At 44.6% G+C, this 19276-nt stretch overlaps 1 protein-coding gene across 1 annotated transcript in view; it reads right to left on the bottom strand.

The window, feature by feature from the left end:
• Window positions 1–3297: 3297 nt before the first annotated feature.
• Window positions 3298–19276, bottom strand: part of LOC133953468 (protein sidekick-1-like) — a 112044-nt gene continuing 96065 nt past the window's right edge. Inside the window, exons 5-6 of the mRNA XM_062387393.1 lie at window positions 3581–3714; window positions 3298–3317 (exon numbers count right to left, since the gene is read on the bottom strand). Coding sequence (XP_062243377.1) covers window positions 3298–3317; window positions 3581–3714 — 154 coding nt within the window. The remainder of the gene's footprint in view (window positions 3318–3580; window positions 3715–19276) is intronic.

Below are 19276 nucleotides of genomic sequence, written 5' to 3' on the forward strand. Positions count from 1 at the left end.
CGTTGATGTGATTCGCTGCACTGACTTGATATTACTTGAATAACTCGACCTCCAATATTCAAAATCAAACTTCTGTCCAATCAGCTGCCGGCTCGGTCAGCAGCGATGGCCGCCAAGGGGGAGTGGAAACGTCTCGTGGAACCCAATCGCTGTCGGCCGTGATAAAAAGCCCCAGGAGCTGTTTATTTTACAGGCAGGCTGTACTTCCAGTGATTACAGTGGGTGACCTCTCACCAAGCTGCTGAGCTGCTATCAATTGTGGCTGTTCCGGCTCAACCGCGGGTGACAGTTAGTGCTTTTTACTCCACGGGCCGTATATATGCCACACTTACAGGATAGTGGTCGGGGACATGCAGATAATGGATATGTGAAGTGGGCGGGTCATGCAACGCCCCGTGTGTCGCCCGTACAAGCTTCGTGGATAAACCCCAAGATTCAATTTATAACTTAAGATTAACACTTGACTCGTACCCAGGTTGTATCTCTGCATCTATTCATGTTAGAGTCATAAATAATTCAGATATTGACGTCTCCAGTGCGATCAGATCTCCCACATCAGAAGAATAAAAGCAGATAGAGAGACTTCACTTCACATCCTTCCAAGTTTTCCTGGTGGTCCTTGGTGGTGGTAATGAAAAGCATATATAACTAATGTGTGAATGGCTAAATGCACTTTAAAGCACGTATACAGAAACTACTTTCATGTGCTCAATCCATTTTCGATCTGATCAGCCGCTTCACGTCTTCACACCAGGTGTAAGTGTTCACATGTAAAGTGGTTGTGTTGGTGGAAAGAAAACAAACAGAGTTCTTCTATCTAACAGGTCGTATCCTGATCTGCACCCATGACTCACTTCATCAAGTCTTTTCTCCCCCGTCTCTCTCTCTCTCTCTCTCTCTACCAACCCTTTTTCCTGCTTGTTCGTCTTTGTTTTTGCACAACGTCTGAGTCAGAGTGTGAAAGAGGAGAACAGGAAGTGTGTATCTCATTTAGTCGGCGGAATTCATGAAAAGAAAGACAAGATTTTTCAGGAATAGAAAATGTGACTGACAGCTTCGAACTTCAGTCGTCTGATCCTGCACAGGCTGCTTAATGGGATAAAAAAACAACAACATGAAAGCGAGGAGACCGGAAGCGGAGGGGGGAGGAGGTGGAGGTGGAGAAAAAAAAAGACACACAAAGGAGGAGGTAGGCAAGAACAAAAACACAATTTGCTTAAGTTCATTCACATATTTTCTCGCGTCATTTAACCTGCTGAACCTCTCGTCACTTCAGTTCACTTTGATCTAATCTCATTTGCACAAAATTGATTCTTCTTTTCCCTAAAAATGTCCTGCCAGAGAAACCCTTGGCAGATCCCGATCATTAGATCCACACTGCAGCTGTGAGTCTAGCTGAGGATAGAGTGATTTAGAAAAACCCAAACTATCGATACAGACATATTTTCAGGCCAAATTCATCATCTGCTGTTCAATTTTCCTTTCACAAGTCAGGCCGGGCCAAAAATAATGCGTATTGAGTGTTATAACCAAAATGGCCGACCCATAAAGATGATCCATAACCACAGAGAGTTGAAGACCAGAAAATAAACAAAGACAAAACCTGCTCTTTCAGTTTTTGGTCTCGTTTGTATTTAATTCCTCTTTCCTCGTTTCCTCCCACAGCCTCAATAACAAATAACTGAATCAGATCTGCTGTTTTATGGCAAAGGTTATTTACCCAAGAAATGTTTATTGTACACAACACTAAATGATAAACAGACACACACACACTCACACACACACACAGGCTGACGTTTATGGCCGAAGTCTGATCAGCGAAACCTAACTATACCCTTACCATTCCTAAAAAACGCCCAAGGGAGCACTCCACCCTGACAGCTCTAACAAGGTGCTGCGCGTATATTTATGTGATTGTGTGGGTCTGTGTAAGTGTGTGTGTGTGTGTGTGACAAAGGATACCAAAGGATACAGCCCTGTAAAAAGAATCTAATTAAAACTCTATAGAGCCACGAGGGACAGGCCGCTCCCTCCCTCTCTCATTTAACTACAGTGAACACTTCAGCTGAAAGACTGTTGGAGTGAGCGCTCTATCCTCCGGCCTCCGAGGAGACACGACGGAGACACGGAGACACGGAGAAGGATCATGTGAAAGGGTTAAACACAGCGGGAGAGAAACACATTCACCAAAAACCCCTTCGCCATTCTCAGCTTCTTTGTGTCGTCCGGTAATATTCACTGACATGATAATGAACGTCAGCAGAAGAGTGGAAACGTGGATCCTTTTAAACCCTGTAACACAATAAACAGCCGACAGTGTCTGGGACGGAACTGCTGCTCTGGATATGGTTTACAGCTGCTTATTAATTTGATGTTTACAGGGTCTGTAGTTGTGAGATGGAAGGACTTCTGCAGACTGACTGAAGAAACCACACATGTAATAATGTTTCCACCAACTGGCCGAGCTGTTTCACTCTGAGGCTTCAACCCAGGGAGTGGTTTCAGAATGTCCATCGTTCTGATATGAAAGGAAACATGGAGCCGACTTGTATCGTTTAAATGTTGTGACATTTGGGATGAACAGACCAGAAGAGGAGAGAAGTAGAAAGAAGGACAGAGTTTGTGTTTGAGTGTGGATGGAGAGACACAGGAAACATACAGAGAGAAAAAGGAGGGAAGTGACCACAGAGAGGTACAAGTATCGGTATCGATCTCAGAATCGTGTTGCAAACAATAAACATGAAAAAAAAAAACTCTATGATTGAACAACTGGCAGCAGCTGGATCTGATCCTCAGTCCTCACATGCAACCGACTCATAACTGGCTCTATAGGCTCATCTACTGTTACTGGTTTAAAGTCGGGTTTCTGAGATGAAGAAAAAACAAAACATAGAAATCTAAAAGTGCTTCATCAAATCTTTTAACCTCTTTAATTGATGTTTGAAACATCACGTCAGCAGAGTTATTTGCTCTAAACCCACAAAACAATAAGGCTCCTAACAGTTTAATGTGAAGTCCAATAAGTAAGTTTATGTGGTTATCAGTTAGTTGAGTTTTCTTAATGAGGCAGTGGTGATTCCTCTTTACTGGGACCATCTCATCTTTCATTTATATGACCACATTAATTCTAGTTTCTTAATCAATGGTTCAGAATCATCACTTTGTCACTGAATCAGACAAAAGGCAGTTTGTTTGAAGCATACTTGATAAATATTATATATCTTTAATCCTCTGTTTGTGTGTAGTGCAGCTCGTCTCAGTTTCAAGTTGTACTTACGGCAGCTCACAGTAATTAGGCTACATCACAAAACTGTCTTCTGAGCCAACAAATAGAAGAGATTTTAAGATAAGTCCTTTTCCCCCACAGTAAAATAGATTCAGATCATTAAAACCCGATTGAACCTCCACCTCGGCTACAGCCCAGATCAACTGTGAGGCTCCTCAAAGGGTCTGAGAGGCTCCCAATGCACAATCAGTCACATTTAATCATGTGACAGCCTCTGATGAAACAAACCGATGCTCTGAGTGAACCACCAGTGTGTCTGCTGCTTTCAGATTGAATGGAGGGTTTGGTTCTTACCTGAGATGCTCAGGTACACGGCGGCGCTCGTCACGTTCTCTCCCGTCAGCTCGTTCACCGCCTCCACGTGGTAGCGCCCCGCGTCCATCGCCGTGCTCCCCAGGACGACCAGCTGATTGTCCAAACTGATCGCTCTGCAGGGCGGAGACACGAGACACACGAGACACACGAGAGAGAACGAGGGATTAGAGAGCGCAGCACTGGCAGAGGAGAAAGGGAAACACGCCTCGGCCTATAGTCCTCGTCTCAAACTAAGACTCTGACATGAGGAGAGTATTTGGTACATGGACCGTTTAGCATTCATAAAGGGGGGGGGGGGGACACATTATATACAAGCATCAGAAAGGAAAGAGGATTCACAGGGTCTTAAATAAATCTCTCCTCCTGTCTCAGATTGATATGTGGCTCATTTTGTGTCTCTTTCATTCTTCGTCGCGTATTATCTTCTGTTCTTCCCTCTTTTCACTGATCCATCATCCCCCCCCCATACCCGCAGCAATCAATACACGGTACACAACAAGACACACACACACACACACACACACAAAATCGCAAACACAACTGTCTCACTGTCCTCACATGAGCACACGGAGATAAGAAACAATCGCTCACAAACAGCCTGTGTGCTGCTGCTGCCTTTTAAATGAGCATAATGGGAAGGAGTTGATTTTGCAGGGAGACAGTGTGGTTAGAGATGAGGAGAGCAGGAGGGAGACTGGGGGGGGGGGGGGAGAGGAGGAGAGCAGGAGGGAGACTGGGAAGGGGGGGGATTTGTTATGCTGGGCTTTTTATGTTTTCCTTACTCAAGCCGACGGGAAGCCCAGGTAGTTTTTAGTGACTTTGTGTTTTCACCTTGTCAGTGGACAGAAATCCAAACCTTCTAACCTGAGCCTTCTCTGGATGAAATCAATATGACCAAAGGGGGAATCAAACATATTAAAGGGAGATGACCATTAGTTTTATATCCTTATAGACCCAGTGTCCTCATAACACAATTACGCTGTGTGAAGCCCTGCGAGACAAACGTTTTGTTCAAACACACTTTTGTTTCAAAAAGGAAACACACCTAGATCTGGAAAGACATTATTTTGAATGAAACATCTGTGTGTGTATAAGTTTGTGTAGTTTCCTGTGAACACGGCTAATTGAACGAGGCCTGCACGGTGCCGGTTTGTGCAGAACAGACGTTGTTGCCACTCAGTTTACATTTGACCACAGAGCAGCACGACGCTTGCTCAGACTGGAATCAATGGCTCTGTCTGGCAAGTACACAAAACACTGTGCGCCACTGCAGCGCTGCAGACAACAGGCAGGTATCAGAGACGTTTCACGTGGCTGGTGTAGTGGCTGAGAATGAAAAGGAAAATGTTCTGAGCCGTGTCTGCCAGCAGCATCCAGCTGGGACGGATGGAAATAAAGTTTACCATCTGCATTTCTCCATGACTTGCTAGTGTTTGATTATTGGACGATGTAGAACTTGTGTAATGGCGGCAAACCTAAACTACATTGAGTTAATGTGATCACCCAGATCCTGCTGCGAGGTTTTAAATTTTTGCATCCACAAACTATATGAACTATACAAAAGATGACTCATGCCATTTTTTAATTAAGATGCATTTATTAGTCCCAAACACACTCATGCAGGTAGGGAAATAATCTCTGCTTTTGACCCATCTGGTGCAGGACACACAGAACTGTGAGCGACCATGTAGGGCGCTCGGGGAGCAGATGTTGGAGGAGTAAGGTGCCTTGCTCAGGGGCACTAGACAGGGTAGGGAGACTCTTGGATTTTTGGACAGATCAATCCAGGTTCGTCTTTTGTTGTCTCTCCGTGGAGTCGAACCAGAGACGAACCAGAGACCTTCTCTGCCCATTGTCCAATTTTCTGCCACTAGACCACCGCCTCTCCCTTATGGGCTCACTTGCCCTTTAACTCCTCCCCCCTCCAGGTTAGCAGATGGGACATGGACCAAACTGAAGAGTTTAAGTCCAGGATCAATACATTCGACTGATGTGTAGGTGGGTGGTTATAGAATCTGTGTATGCAGCCATGGACATGATCAAGTATATGGACGTGTTTGAGTAGGAACTACTGGGAGAAGAGAAGAGAAGAGAAGAGAAGAGAAGAGAAGAGAAGAGAAGAGAAGAGAAGAGAAGAGAAGAGAAGAGAAGAGGAGAGAAGAGGAGAGGAGAGGAGAGGAGAGGAGAAGGAGACACACACACACACAGATAGAATTCCTCAGGTCTAATTTTATTCGGGGTGATTTCCCAGGAGAGCATCCACAACAGCCCGAGCCTCAACCCCAACACTGACACTCTATTCGAGCGGGTGTGTGTCTGTGTGTGTATGTGCGTGTCTGTGTGTGAATGTGCATGTTCCTTTGGAAGCGCATGTACGTGCGTGTGCATCCAACCAGGGCTAAATGCCTGAGCTAGAAGCTTCGCCCGTTCTCTCTCTTATTCCGGAGCAGTGATAGATTCTGCATCCTCACCCGGGTCTGTAATGCCATTTACAGCTGTAAAGCTCATTAAGTGCACTGACCAGCCCATTTCATCACGTCTGCTTCTCCCAACACACGCTGATTAACAGACAGTGAGGGCATGTGTCCACTTGCCTGGGCTGTGTGAGAGAGCTGAGGGTAAATCCACTGACATGTAAAAGTCAAGCTGTGTCAACTGACCTATCATCTGAAAACATTTAAAACTTTAGAGTATTTGTTCATGTAGAATGACTCCTCATTTACATAATTCATTTCACGTGAAATGACTTGGTGGTGATGGCTGCAGCGATTTGCTTCCCACTTTCTTATTCCTACTTAATTGGGAAAGGATTGGAATACGCCGGTAAGACGTCCAGATTAGACGACCTCCGTTCATTTGGAATTCCCTTGAAAAGAAAATTAATAAAACGTCCCTATTCATAGCTGGAGGGGGGTTTCACCATCGCATCCTAAGAATTGCAATAGACTCACACACATACACACACACACACACACACACACATGCATACAAATATCCGTGCACATTAACAGCCTATGTGCAGCCTCAGTCTGACTGGATGTCAGTGTAGTACAGGGATTAAATACAACATAAATTCAACATGCAACTTTGGGCTCTCTTTTTAGTTCTACATTTAATTAAACTGGACAAAATTGTTCTGGATTTTAATTAAAGACAAACTCAATTTTAAAACTACGCATGAAACTGCATGCTTGTGTGTGTGTCTGTGTGTGTGTGTGTGTGTGTGTGTGTGTGTGTGTGTGTGTGTGTGTGTGTGTGTGTGTGTGTGTGTGGCAGTTTATCCCCAGGCAGAAGAGGCAAATTAAATGACAGTAATCAACTAGATCCTATTCCCTTCTCCTTCCCCTCTCCTCCCTCTATCCCTCACTCGCTCTCGAATACTAAAGAAAACAGCCTCTCTGACTCTTTCTCTCCAATTCCATTTTCTGTTCTTACTTCGATTACAATCTGCACATTTCTTTCTTGGTCTCTTCCAATTTTCTTGGCATTTCTCTCTCTCTCTCTCTCTGTGTGTCTCACCACCCCCCCCCCCCCCCGTACCTCCTATCTCCTCCCTCCTGACTTCTTTGAACCAAAGCACAGAGACAGATTGGTCTTTCATTTAGTGTCTGGCCCCAAGACTCATTTCATAAACACTCACGGGCGTCTCTGCTGCGAGATTGACTTCTGAATGCACAATCACACACACACACGAGCACACACACACACACACACACACACACACACACACACACACACACACACACACACACACACACACACACACACACACACACACACACACACACACACACACACACACACACACACACACACACACACACACACACACACACACAGCAACTCACACACATACGTGCCAAAAGCTAATTACCACACACATGTCGCAGGCCGGAGGACAGACGAGGGAGAACGAGTCTGTTTTCTGATATATAAGTTGGTCTCAGTGCATGAGTCAGATCCGGGGGGGTGAGCCTCCTGCCAGCAGAACCCACCCCGGCCCTCTCTGCCCTGCTCTGTGTCTCACAGGCAGCGCGCCACCTCCTTCGAGCCACGCGTCTGACACACTCTCTCGGGCTGGACGAGTGCTGCAGTCGGGCAGAAGGAGGGATACTCCACTGTAAACCGAGTCCAGACAGGCAGGCTCTTTGGCAGCTTCGTCTCCAGAGCGAGTGCCAGCGCACCCACTCACCCACACAGAGTGTGTGCACGTGCACACACACAAGCACCATCTCAAACGGCCTCTCACACAGTTGGGAGTGTTCACTGTTCCTCGCAGCCGTTTAAAGAGGATGTTTGCGTTGGCGTCTCAGTCGATGGACACATGAATCCAGCCTCTGTGGGACGGAGTGATGGTTAACGGACTGGGGCTCCTCCCTGCTGAAGGCCTCACTGTGTGTGGATGGAAAACATATCCAGTTTAAAGTAAAGAGAAATTAAGCATTCACAGGACTGAGGTGTTTAAAATGTTTGTGGGCTTGAGTTGTGTTGTGGGGTTGGACCAGCACGTATATCCATCCACCCAGGCCCAGCTGAATTCAATCAGGCTGCTTCAGATTGCTAACACTCATAGATTTTTTTAATCTAAATTCATGAATTATTCCCTAGAAAATTGATGAAAACGTCAAAAAAGAAAAAATGCTGTATCTGACAATATTTGAGAAAGAGGAAATAAAATGTCTGGCTCCAAACTAAAAATTAAAAGGTTCTTCCCCAACTGCAACAGCATCCTAAGTTACATGGTTATAACACACAACACACAAACACCAATGAAAACACAACCTCCTTGGACTACAGGTAATTAAAGGGTAACTATCCCCAGCCAAGGAGGTTGTGTTTTTGGCCCCTGTCCATTCATTTGTTTTCTTTGTTTATTGGCAGGGTTACTCAAGACGTACAGATTCTAATTAAACCCGGTGGACGGTTGGGACGAAGGCCAGACGGTGAAGAAATTGGCACATCTCTGGACAAAGACGCAAATCCAGAATAGTTTTATCTCCACTCGCCCCAAACTGGCTGAGGCAGATGTCCGCCCACATGGAGTCTGGTTCGATAGAGGGTGCTTCCAGTTGCTCATTGTGGGAACATGTGGGTTTCTCTGTAGTTTTTAGGATCTCGACCTTCGATGTAAAGTCTCCTTGAGACAATGTAAGAATTGAATTGTTGGGCCTCAGAAGAGCTTTGTGCTCTAGTGAGTGATACTTGAGGATTGAATGCAGAGAGGCTGAGGACGCATCTGCACAATATTCATCAGTAAAAGCTATAATGGGTTGTTTGGCTTCTGCGAAACAACAACTGCAAACTGGAAAGAAAAGAGTCTCAGTGAATTCAATCACTGGAAAGCCATCAACATAACGAGTTCCTCGGTAGAAGGATCTATTTTCACTTGACTGTTTCGCAGACTCTTCATGAGGGTTATATTTTTTTTGCCCTTGAAGTCGGAAACAAACTTTTAGTGTTTTTCACTGATTTCAAAGGAGGCGCTCCCTCGTGTCTGATGACAGCCCCTGACAGGAAGTTCCTGTGGAGATGCTTCTGGGGTAAATTGGGCACAAGGAGAAGCTTCGATGACACCAGGTGCTCCAAGCTGCTGTAATGTAAAAGGACAATGTGAGGCGGAAAGAAAGAGAGGAACGACTCTGGTAGCGAACAGAGAAAAATAAAAAAAACAAAGAGGAGAACTTTTCCAACAACAGTTTCATGCAGTTTTTGGAAAATACGACAGATCTGTTTTTGTAATGGGATTAAACAGTGGAACTGAGTTCAAACTGAGAACTGTCCTGATGCCAGGAGCTGTGCAGCCAGTATCTTGACAGTGACAAGTAGTTCAAAAGAAGCTGTTGTTAACACAGTCTGGGGTGGAAGATTTGTTGTAATAGTGTATTTGCTGAAACACATTGCCTTACCAGTAAGTCTGACCTGAATGAGAGAATGTGTTTATATACGAAAAGCCTCTGTTACGTGTGTGTGGTGGTTTGAGGAACACCTTTCCTTTTCATTTCGACACCCTTGTTCTCAGGTGAGAGCAGCTGCACAAACACATTCACACCTACACCCTCATGCTAGTGTCACCAATTAACCTCCATGTCTCTGGACTGTGGGAGGAAGCAGGAGGAGCTGCAGAAAACCCAAAGGGAGTTGAGACCCCACAGAGAGGCGCTGATCAAAGTGGGGATCGACCCCAGTGCCTTTCTGCTAACCACCATGCCTCCCACTGTAAGACATGAATAATACTGGCAAACAGTTTCCAGTATGACCTGGTAAGAGTCCATCTTTAACTCCTTAATGAGAGGCTGATTATACTCTGAGCCCCAGTGCTATGAGACATGCATGAATTGTTGTGGTAGCTTCCCAGCCGGCTGGTGTCGCCGGGTCCCACAGCTGGACTGGCATTTCTCCTGCGACAGCCATTAAGAGAGACTTCTGAGTAAATCCCTCAAACATTTAAAACATTACACAACGGCTTCGCTTTCATGTTGTAATCAACAAAAGGCATAAAACAAAAAACACAACCAGAAAACTCCACACGTCCATAATGAGCCAGTTGGAGGTGAACCAAATGAGAAGAAATACTGCAGGCAGGCTGCTGATGCATTAAAGATGTGCATCAACTATTTAAAGGGTCTGGATTGTGTCTGTCTCAATTTAAATCAGGGCCAAAAACATTTTGGACGACATTAATATGATTAAAGGGACACATTCATTCACTGGAGGCCCCCTGTGGACACATTCAGGAACACACGGTCGCAAGCAGACAACCTCTGTCAGGACAGGAGAATAATAATAATGATCATAACTTGAATCTATATAGAGACCCAAGGACACCTCACATGTGTCAGTGGTATCTTAATTTGCATATGCTCATTCTTTCATTTATTAATCAATCAGTAATCTAACACAACTCTGTCTCAGTTTAAACTAATCAACTACTTAAAAGTTACTTGATAGTGAAAATGATGGAATCGATTGCAAGCCCTGAATCACTGAAGCGCTCGTTCCAGAACCATTATTCAAACCATTATTAGTCGTTAATTAGCTGATACAAAAGCCTCCGCTGCTCAGGGAGGCTTTTCCACGAGACTTAGGAACTCGCTTCAGGGGATTTGCTCTGATTCAGTGACAAAGGGAAAAGAGGCCAGTCGGTGATGCTAATAAGTCCTGGCTGTGAATCGGCTGTTCCAGTTCATCTCGAAGGTGCTTGATGAGGCTGAGGTCAGGGCGCGGCTCAGTCCGGTGCTTCAACTACAAACAGGACGAACTCTAGAGCTGCTTTCAGACAGGGCACTGGAGTCAGGGATAATCTCCTGAAATGATCGGGAGGTGTGTGAGAAGGCAAACGTCCAAGTCAGAGGCTCCGGCCGACCTCTGGAGAGTTTCCTGCCAACTTCCTATTCAAAACTCTGGATAACGAGCAGAGTTCACCACGAGCAAATGATGATGTTTCTCGTGTTCAAAGGAAACAAAGATGAAAGAAACATTTATAATACGAATATCTCAGGATGAAAAGGAGGTTTCATACAAGTAGAAGACATTGAGAGTTCATGTCTAAAGAGGGCCTCATATCTCTGTGCATGGAAACCCTGTCGTGTTAATAGAAGAAAAGAGGCTTCGCTAAACTTTTGTCACAAAGTTGGAATCCAGTGTCTTTAATCTCTCCGTTTCCTGAGGCGTTAGGGTTTCCAATAATAAAAAACAAACTTCTCACAATCATCAGATGATATTCTTCACACTGGTTTACACAGTGAGTGAGCCAAGTGTTCCTCTGAGCTCAGTCTGTCTCATTCACTTCAGCAGGTGACAGACTGAACGTATTGCATGTTTGCTTCGTACTATATAATCATTAAAGTCATGAAATGAGTCCTGACACGCGGGAGGAGTGATGCCAGCAGCTCTGCAGGGTTTCACATTAACGTATGTCCTTTTTTAGTGACCGTGGGCCCAGTGTGTACGTGACTGTGAGTGTGAAGTCACACGCTGCCCACACTCTTGAATCACTGCCATTTATTTACACCCTGATTCAGTAACTCACATTAATATTAGTTATTATTATTATTTGAGCTGACCAAACCCTCACTCTCTCTCTCTCTCTCTCGCTCTCTGAGAGAAAGGCACACAGCCTCCTTCCTGTCCAATGATGTCCTCCGCTCCACTTCTGTATCAGCGGGGCACCTCCACCCAACAGCACAGTGTGAAAGAGCAGTGTGAACGTGTACCAGTATGTGTGTGTGTGTGTTCCCAGTAAGAGCTGGAAAGCCTGGCTGAGGGGCAGAGGTCAACCTGCCAGCTGCCTCTGTGACCCCATCTCTGATAAGCAGAGGAAAATGGATGGACAGGAGGATGGATGGAACTTGTATTTTAATTTAAACCACTGCTACAAAAACAAATAACAATAATTTTACTTAATATTTTGATTATTTTGGCAAAAACATTTAAGATGGCACTAACTGGTAGAATCAATAATTTTTACTTTTCAAAATGTCTACAGCTACATATTTATTATCAATATAGCCTAAATAAATCTGATATATAATTTAACGAGTATAAAGTTTGTTTTAACAGTATACCGACCCCCTCCCCTTATTGATCCTTTGATTAGAGCTCTGTCACCTCGGACCCAACGTCTGTGTGACAGCTACACAGCTCCGGCCATGTAGTGGACGACCCGGCTCCGCCCACTGGGCAAAAAAAGCAATATAAAGTAATTCTGTGTTAATGTCACGGCTCTGGTTGAGGAATCTTGTTGATTTTAACTCTGCGAGAAATACAACCTGCATAAGTGACTGCACAGGAGACCAATGGAGAGAGCAAACGAGAGAGAGAGAGAGAGAGAGAGAGAGAGAGAGAGAAGGAGAGAAGGGCATAAATAGATGGTAGAGGTTGCAACAGTAATGAACACTAATGTGTTTGTGTGAGATTTTAACAGCCCCTTCACTGACTCAGAAAACGGTTTCCCTACCTCCTGCCCTGTACACTCTGCAGCTCTGTGACTTGTAATTAACGCAGTGTTTAAATCACAGGCTCGCTTCCTCCATCACCTTTACAGTTTCTTCAAACGATCAAACGGACACAAGAAGGGAGAAGTTCCTGTCGTCGCCCACCAGCTTGGCCAGTTGCCACAGCCAATAAGTTCCATAAAACACACACACACTCACACACACAGACACACACACAAGGGCAGAAGGAGAGCTTGCCCCCGTACACATAGAGGAGTATCCTTGTACTCACACAGCCCAGGGCCTGCAGACCGAAAGTAATTGGTGTGTGTGTGCAGATGAGAGAGGAAAAAGAGGTAGAAAGAGGGAGAGAGAGAGAGAGAGAGAGTAAGTGAGGGCTGCGAGACAGACTGCGTTTGTTTAATGTCCCCTGGCGTGGCCTGGGGGACAGGCAGCGAGGAGTGGGGAGGCAACGAAACAGGAAAGGAAAGCAAAGCAGGGCAAGGGTGAGATGGAGGCAGGAAGAGAGGAGAGGAGAGAGGGATGGAGGGCCTGATGCTGAGCAAACAGAGGAGAGAGACTTTTCACTGCGCTCGCTGTTTGTTCAGCTACAGCAGCGGCCATGACTCACTTCCTCTCTGCCACTGCTCTGTGTGTCCGTCTGTCTCTCTGTCAGCCACGTGCACGTAACGGATGTTAATTCATGTCGAAGCTTGAGGAAAAACATTTGCTTTTCAGAGTGGGAACAGGTCGTATACGTAGAATCTACAGTACGACACCGCATTCCTGTAACAAGGAGGCAGGATGGATGGTAACAACCCACAGTGTGTGTGTGTGTGTGTGTGTGTCTGTGTGTGTGTGTGCAGCTGAGTGACTGTTGTAGTCCCATTAGGTGGATGGATCTCTAGACGAATGGCTATTATCCTAATTAGCACTAATTATGTCTGCTTCCAATTAACCACACAACTGGCAGTGACGTCTCTCGCTCTCTTTTTCCTTTTCTCTTCCTCTCTGTTGTTTTTTTCTCTCTGATGGAAACACACACACCTTGTTCTCAAACGTCATCTCACCCGACTGAACACGGAGCTGCTGATATTCACACTGGAAAATGAGACGTCAATTTCTAATTCTGGTTTAATTCTGCCCGTTTCCTGGTTACAGCTTTTGGAAAGCTGTTTTTTTTCTCTTGTCTGAGGAGAGTAAAGGATAAACACTACCAATGTCTTGATATTAACACTGCACCGTCCCTTCAGATCAGGGTAACAGCTGATTGGACATGGATGCCAAGGTAGGTGCAGCTCTATTCGCTATTTAAACATTATGATGCACTGTACAGGAAGTCTTTATACGCTAATTTAAAAGCTGTATAACACCATTTAATTTCATTATAATTGGATTTAGGTAGTTAATACATTTCATGATACACAATCGAGGTGGCACAGTGGTGCAGCGGTTATCACTGTGGCCCCCAAAGCAAGAAGGTTTGAGTTTGAGTCTATCTGTGTGGGGCTTTTCTCCGGTTTCCTCCCAGAGACCAAAGACTTTTGAGTTTAGTTACACTTGGAGACCTGTGAATGGTTCTAAGTATGTTGGCCCTGTGATAGGCTGGTGACCTGTCCTGACTGTACCTGCCTCTCCCCTAGTGTCAGCTGTGATTGGCTCTAAACCTCCTTTGACCTCTGATAATGGAGGGAATGGATGATACCGAGTTGTTCTCTGGACTGATAACGTGAATACTTGCCTAAATCTGAGAATAGCTTCACCTCTGTAGTAAATAATAGATATTAGGGGTGGTTGCAAGTTCCTCTACAAAGGACAACACTGATCATTTATAAAAACGCAGTCGCACATTGCTGTTTGAATGTAGACAAATTGCCTGCTCCGGCTCTGAAGGTCAGTGGCACTAGCAACAAGCAAACAAACACAATGTCTCTGCTTCCCGCTGACACAACCGCACAGTTACACCATCTCCTGTAAAACAAGGGGTTTTAACTGATACACTTGTCACCACTGCGATAGGAAATCAATACAATGCAAAAGAATGGTTCTGCCTAGAGGCCCGAACATTTTAATCTACATTATTCTGTAACAAACATAGCCACAAACACTCATACACACACACACACACACACGCTTGGTTTCATAGATCTTCTGGCGTGCACCAGGCCTGCAGCCACAGAGCCAGTGAATGCATCACTCACGCTGACCTGCTCCTTCTACCAAAGCCACTGAGGGGGACAGAGATTGTTGTGTCTGTTTTCTCCAAAGTGGGAAAAAGAAACTCTGACACTTGCATAAACTGAAATGACGATGGACACACTTTAGAAAGTATAGTCCACCATGTGTGTGTCTTTTTGTTTACCTTAAAGTAATGCTTTGAAAATCATTTGGATGCTACACAAACCCTAGAATTGGGAGAATAGTGTGTCTGTCATTGCCGCATCTCACTGTGTAACTAACTGCTTTACGACAAACGTCTTTCAGCATCACTCAGAGGCGGAGTTCGTGGCTAGCTGTAAGAAAAAGTTAGCTTGGTCTTCTGAGAATGTGCATCATGGGAGAGCCACGAATGAAACATAGAGGAGTTTGTCCTGGTAATTCAAAGCTGAGGAAAAGAGGAAGTGACTGAGCAGGGAGCTGGATCCAGTTAAAATCAGACCCGCTTTTAATCTTTGGCGAGAGCTAACAGAGGCAAAAGGATGTGGCACAGATGCCAAATTAAAAGTGTGTAAATGAGCCACAGACACGGGGTGGGTTTGTCCCTGGGCTGCCCACTAGTTTGCACCAGTTGACCAACTAAAGCTATGGGAATTCATCTTCCTACTGGCACGTTGTATTGGCAGAAAGAAGGTCAAGCTCAATCACAGGTTAAAAAAAAATGTTCAGAAATTGAAGTGTGCTTTCTCCTCGGCCTTAAAACGACCTCAGCTGAAACTCCTCCCACTTTGGCAAAAGCAGCTTTGTTTTGAGCCAAAAATAAAATCCCCAAAAACGGAAAATCTGGCGTCAATGTGTTTGTTAACACTGGTCATGCAGCAGCAACAATTTAGAGTCTGTGAGTGAGTGTGAACGATGTGTTTGAGCCAGTTTGATGTGTGTGTTACAGTTAATAGTTGGCTGTGTGTGTGAGAGCGAGTCTGTATTGGTGATGGCACAAAGTAATTATCTGGTAATCCAAAGGGAAATTGACGAATAGGAATCCTATAGCAGGACCAAGCAGTGAGAAGCAAGGAAGCAGGAGACTAAGTGAGAAAAAAGAGCTTCTTACATCAAGGATGGATCGCTAAGTGTTTGGACACAACAGCAGAGGACGGCGAGTCACAATCTTAAACGCTGGACGCGTTCATTTCTTGACATAAACAGGAAAACTCCCACGTGAATACATGAGCAGAGGGATTAGAGCAGTGTAGCATCCTGAAAGGAGTGTGTGCTCAAGTTTAGCCTTTAATTGTGTCTGAGAGAGAAATAAACCTGTGACCTTCTGGTTATTGATCCAGCTCTTGGTTTTCCAGGATGTCATCGTGTAGCTGTGATATTAACCGGTCAATCAGCAGTGGGTCGTCTTGTGCTTCGGGAAATCCAAAGATAAACTGTGTCTACAATGTAAATGATGATCTATTGGAAACAAATTTTTGCATTTCCTTCATTTGTTTATTCATTAGTTTCATGGTCTCGTCTGTGGTAATCACCGATGAGCCACTAACAGGGCGTCCAAACCAAACCTTCATCAGTCACTCCTCAGTGGTCTCTCTCTCTCTCTCTCTCTCTCTCTCTCTCTCTCTCTCTCTCTCTCTCTCTCTCTCTCTCTCTCTCTCTCTCTCTCGTCGATAGGTGAAGAGCTCTCTCCAATGACAGATGTGTGTGTGTGTGTGAGGGTACCTGTGTTTGTGCACCGAGTGTGTGTGCATGTGTGTACAGTCTGGTCAGTGATGGATGTGTATGTGGCAGGTAATTAAAAGTGTGATTAGTGGATAATTAAAAGAGGTCTCAGTCTTTAGAATATTTAACGACTTTAGACAGAGGACACGCACACACACACACACAAGCTGTCAGGTGGGAGTGTGTTAGTTCATACTGTAATAGGGGAATAATGATTCCGCAGATTGTGTACATGTGGGATATAGGCAAGGAGAGAACAATGGAAGGAGACAGGATGGGGAGAGGTGAAGAAAGAAGAAAATGGAAAATCTGAAAACTGCGTCTTTCAAAGACGCATCAATAAAATGAATGATCATCGGCCCGTGCTACACAAGCGCGACACACAAACACACACACACAGCCGCACACTTCCCTCGCCTGTCACTGAGTGATTGGTTCAGACTGAAGCAGCCGCTCTACGGCAGACAGAAAGAGATGAGCAGAGATTCACCAAACAGGGAAGCTGCAGACGTACACACGTGAAAATAGAAAGACTCACAAAGGTTAAAGAGTTAAAGGGATTGTACGTGTGAAGGAATCAGTCAGAGTCCATGATTATCAACAGATCTCTGTCTCTGTCCCGTCACAGTGTCTGGCTCAACAACAAATCTAAGGCCTTTCTATTAAAGCCTTTCTTTGCTGCCACTTAGGTTGAAGATTAGATCCTAACGTCCAGAGTCATGTTAGCAGCTTTATGACACTAATCAGGGTCAGCTGTGCCTTGAGCTAAATGCTTCTTATATCAAGCTAACATGCTCAGAAAGTGAATGCTATCATGCTGATGTTTAGAAAGAAGGAATCCCCACTTTGCTTTGAGCCGTAACATGCTAGCATTTGCCAATTAGCAGGGTCAGCCAATGTTATTACAATCCATCCTGAGGGGAGCAGGGTTAGTTAATTTCCAATAGTTGACCAAATATTTCCTTCAGAACCGGTGGTGGGCTGCAGATTCAGAAGATCACCAAAGTCATTGGCCAAATCCACCACAGACCATTTATATCTATAAGACATTTCACTAAAAAACTAAAATAACAAACTCTTACAAAATACAGACAACGTGTCTAACAACATACATGACATCGGACAGCATGTGTTTATTTAGAGGGTAGAAAACACACAGGTAGGTAGTTTGCATTGAGCTGCTGTGAACAAGCCAGAGTGGCTCTGTGAAGCTGAGTGGATAGTAAACTTCAGAGTGAGTCATGGTAGCTGTGCACTATGAGTGGTGCTTCACAACATCTAAATAACACAAAAGGAACTGCACTGATCTGCGGTGGAGAGTGTGTCTGAGAACAAAATGAGAGCTTTTGAAAATTCAGTGACACTTGTATGCAAATGTGAGCCACCTATGTTTACATCCTGCTTATTATCTACAGATCCAGATAGGTTTTTAAAACCAGGGCTCGGGGGTCTTAACAAATATAAACGATGGACAATTAGGGCTTGTTACAGTCCATAAAGTATTCATTTAGTGCCAAGGGAACAAAAACAACTATGACAATTTGTCAAGGATAATTAAAATATGATAAAGGAAAAAATAAAATCATGGTAGTTAATTTGGCCATATTTTGAAACTGCGACGCAATCATCTTTGTTGCACTCCTGCAGTTTAGAGAGATTCTCATTCCTACCCTCCTCCTCCTCCTCCTCCTCCTCCTCCTCCTCCTCCTCTTCCTCCTCCTCCTCCTCCTCCTCCTCTTCCTCCTCCTCCTCCTCCTCCTCCCTCTCCTGCTGCTCGTCTCCCTCCCTTGAGTGTGAGAGGCAGAGTAAGCCTGTGTCATTTGGGAGAGTCATTAAGTACAGCCTCAGAGTTAATGTCTTTCCTTCTTTCTACTTGTTCAAAAAAATAAGTTCCTCTTGCTTTTACCTTAGTTGTTCAAGAAATCAGACTCGAGGAAGACGGCAGAGTTTCAAAGACGAGGACACGAGTTAGTCTCAAATCCTCCTGATGTCTCCACCAGACACAGACGCAGGTATCTCAGCAAAACAACAAATATATCTGATGGTGAGTCGAGGTCGGAGAATAATGGAAATATCAAGTCTAAAAGCGTCCATCGAATTCAGTTTCAAGACAGGAGCAGAAACGTAACGTATTAGAAACACCGTGTTTTTACCTGGTGGTGCAATGTGGGTCTACTTATAGCCTACAGACTTGGAGAGCACATCAACAGTTTTAAACAAAGCTACAACAAATTGCTTTTGGCAGAATAAGCCATGAATATTCATAGTCCGACAGCGGGCCCTAAAGTGGTGTCTTCATAATGCAATTCTGTCCCACTCCACCTTGACAATGAATAATATTACCAGAAAATGCAATGCAATTAAAGCCAACCCGTGTTCCCTGTCTCCCTTCGCCACATGTGCCGCTGCCCCAGCCCCCCCCCCCCCACCACGCAGTACAGTGATGGTATTAAACATTAAACAAGTCATCTGATTTCTTTACTGCAAAATTCATGCACCATGGTTCCGCTGGTGGAACACGTCGCCCCGGGCTGGTTTGTTTCTGGCAACAAACCGGTCCTTTGCACGCAGATTAAATGTGTGACATTGAACCTAAATCTCACAGAAAGAGACGTAGATTAATAAAAACAACAAACAGAGGAGAAGCAAACGTCTCCGCACGAGTTTAAGGTCAGGAAGTCCCTCAATTATTTACACTGCTGATTACACATGAAAACAAACGATTAGTAATCATCAGCTGAATATTTTATGCAGGATTGTTTGCATACGTCGGATTTTGAAAGATTAACACACAAACACAAACACAGGGAAAATGTCCAGGTTTTCAAATAGGACCAATTTGACCTCTTGCATTATTTGACTA

This window comes from Platichthys flesus, chromosome 5, assembly GCF_949316205.1.
Source record: "Platichthys flesus chromosome 5, fPlaFle2.1, whole genome shotgun sequence".
Classification (NCBI taxonomy): domain Eukaryota; kingdom Metazoa; phylum Chordata; class Actinopteri; order Pleuronectiformes; family Pleuronectidae; genus Platichthys; species Platichthys flesus.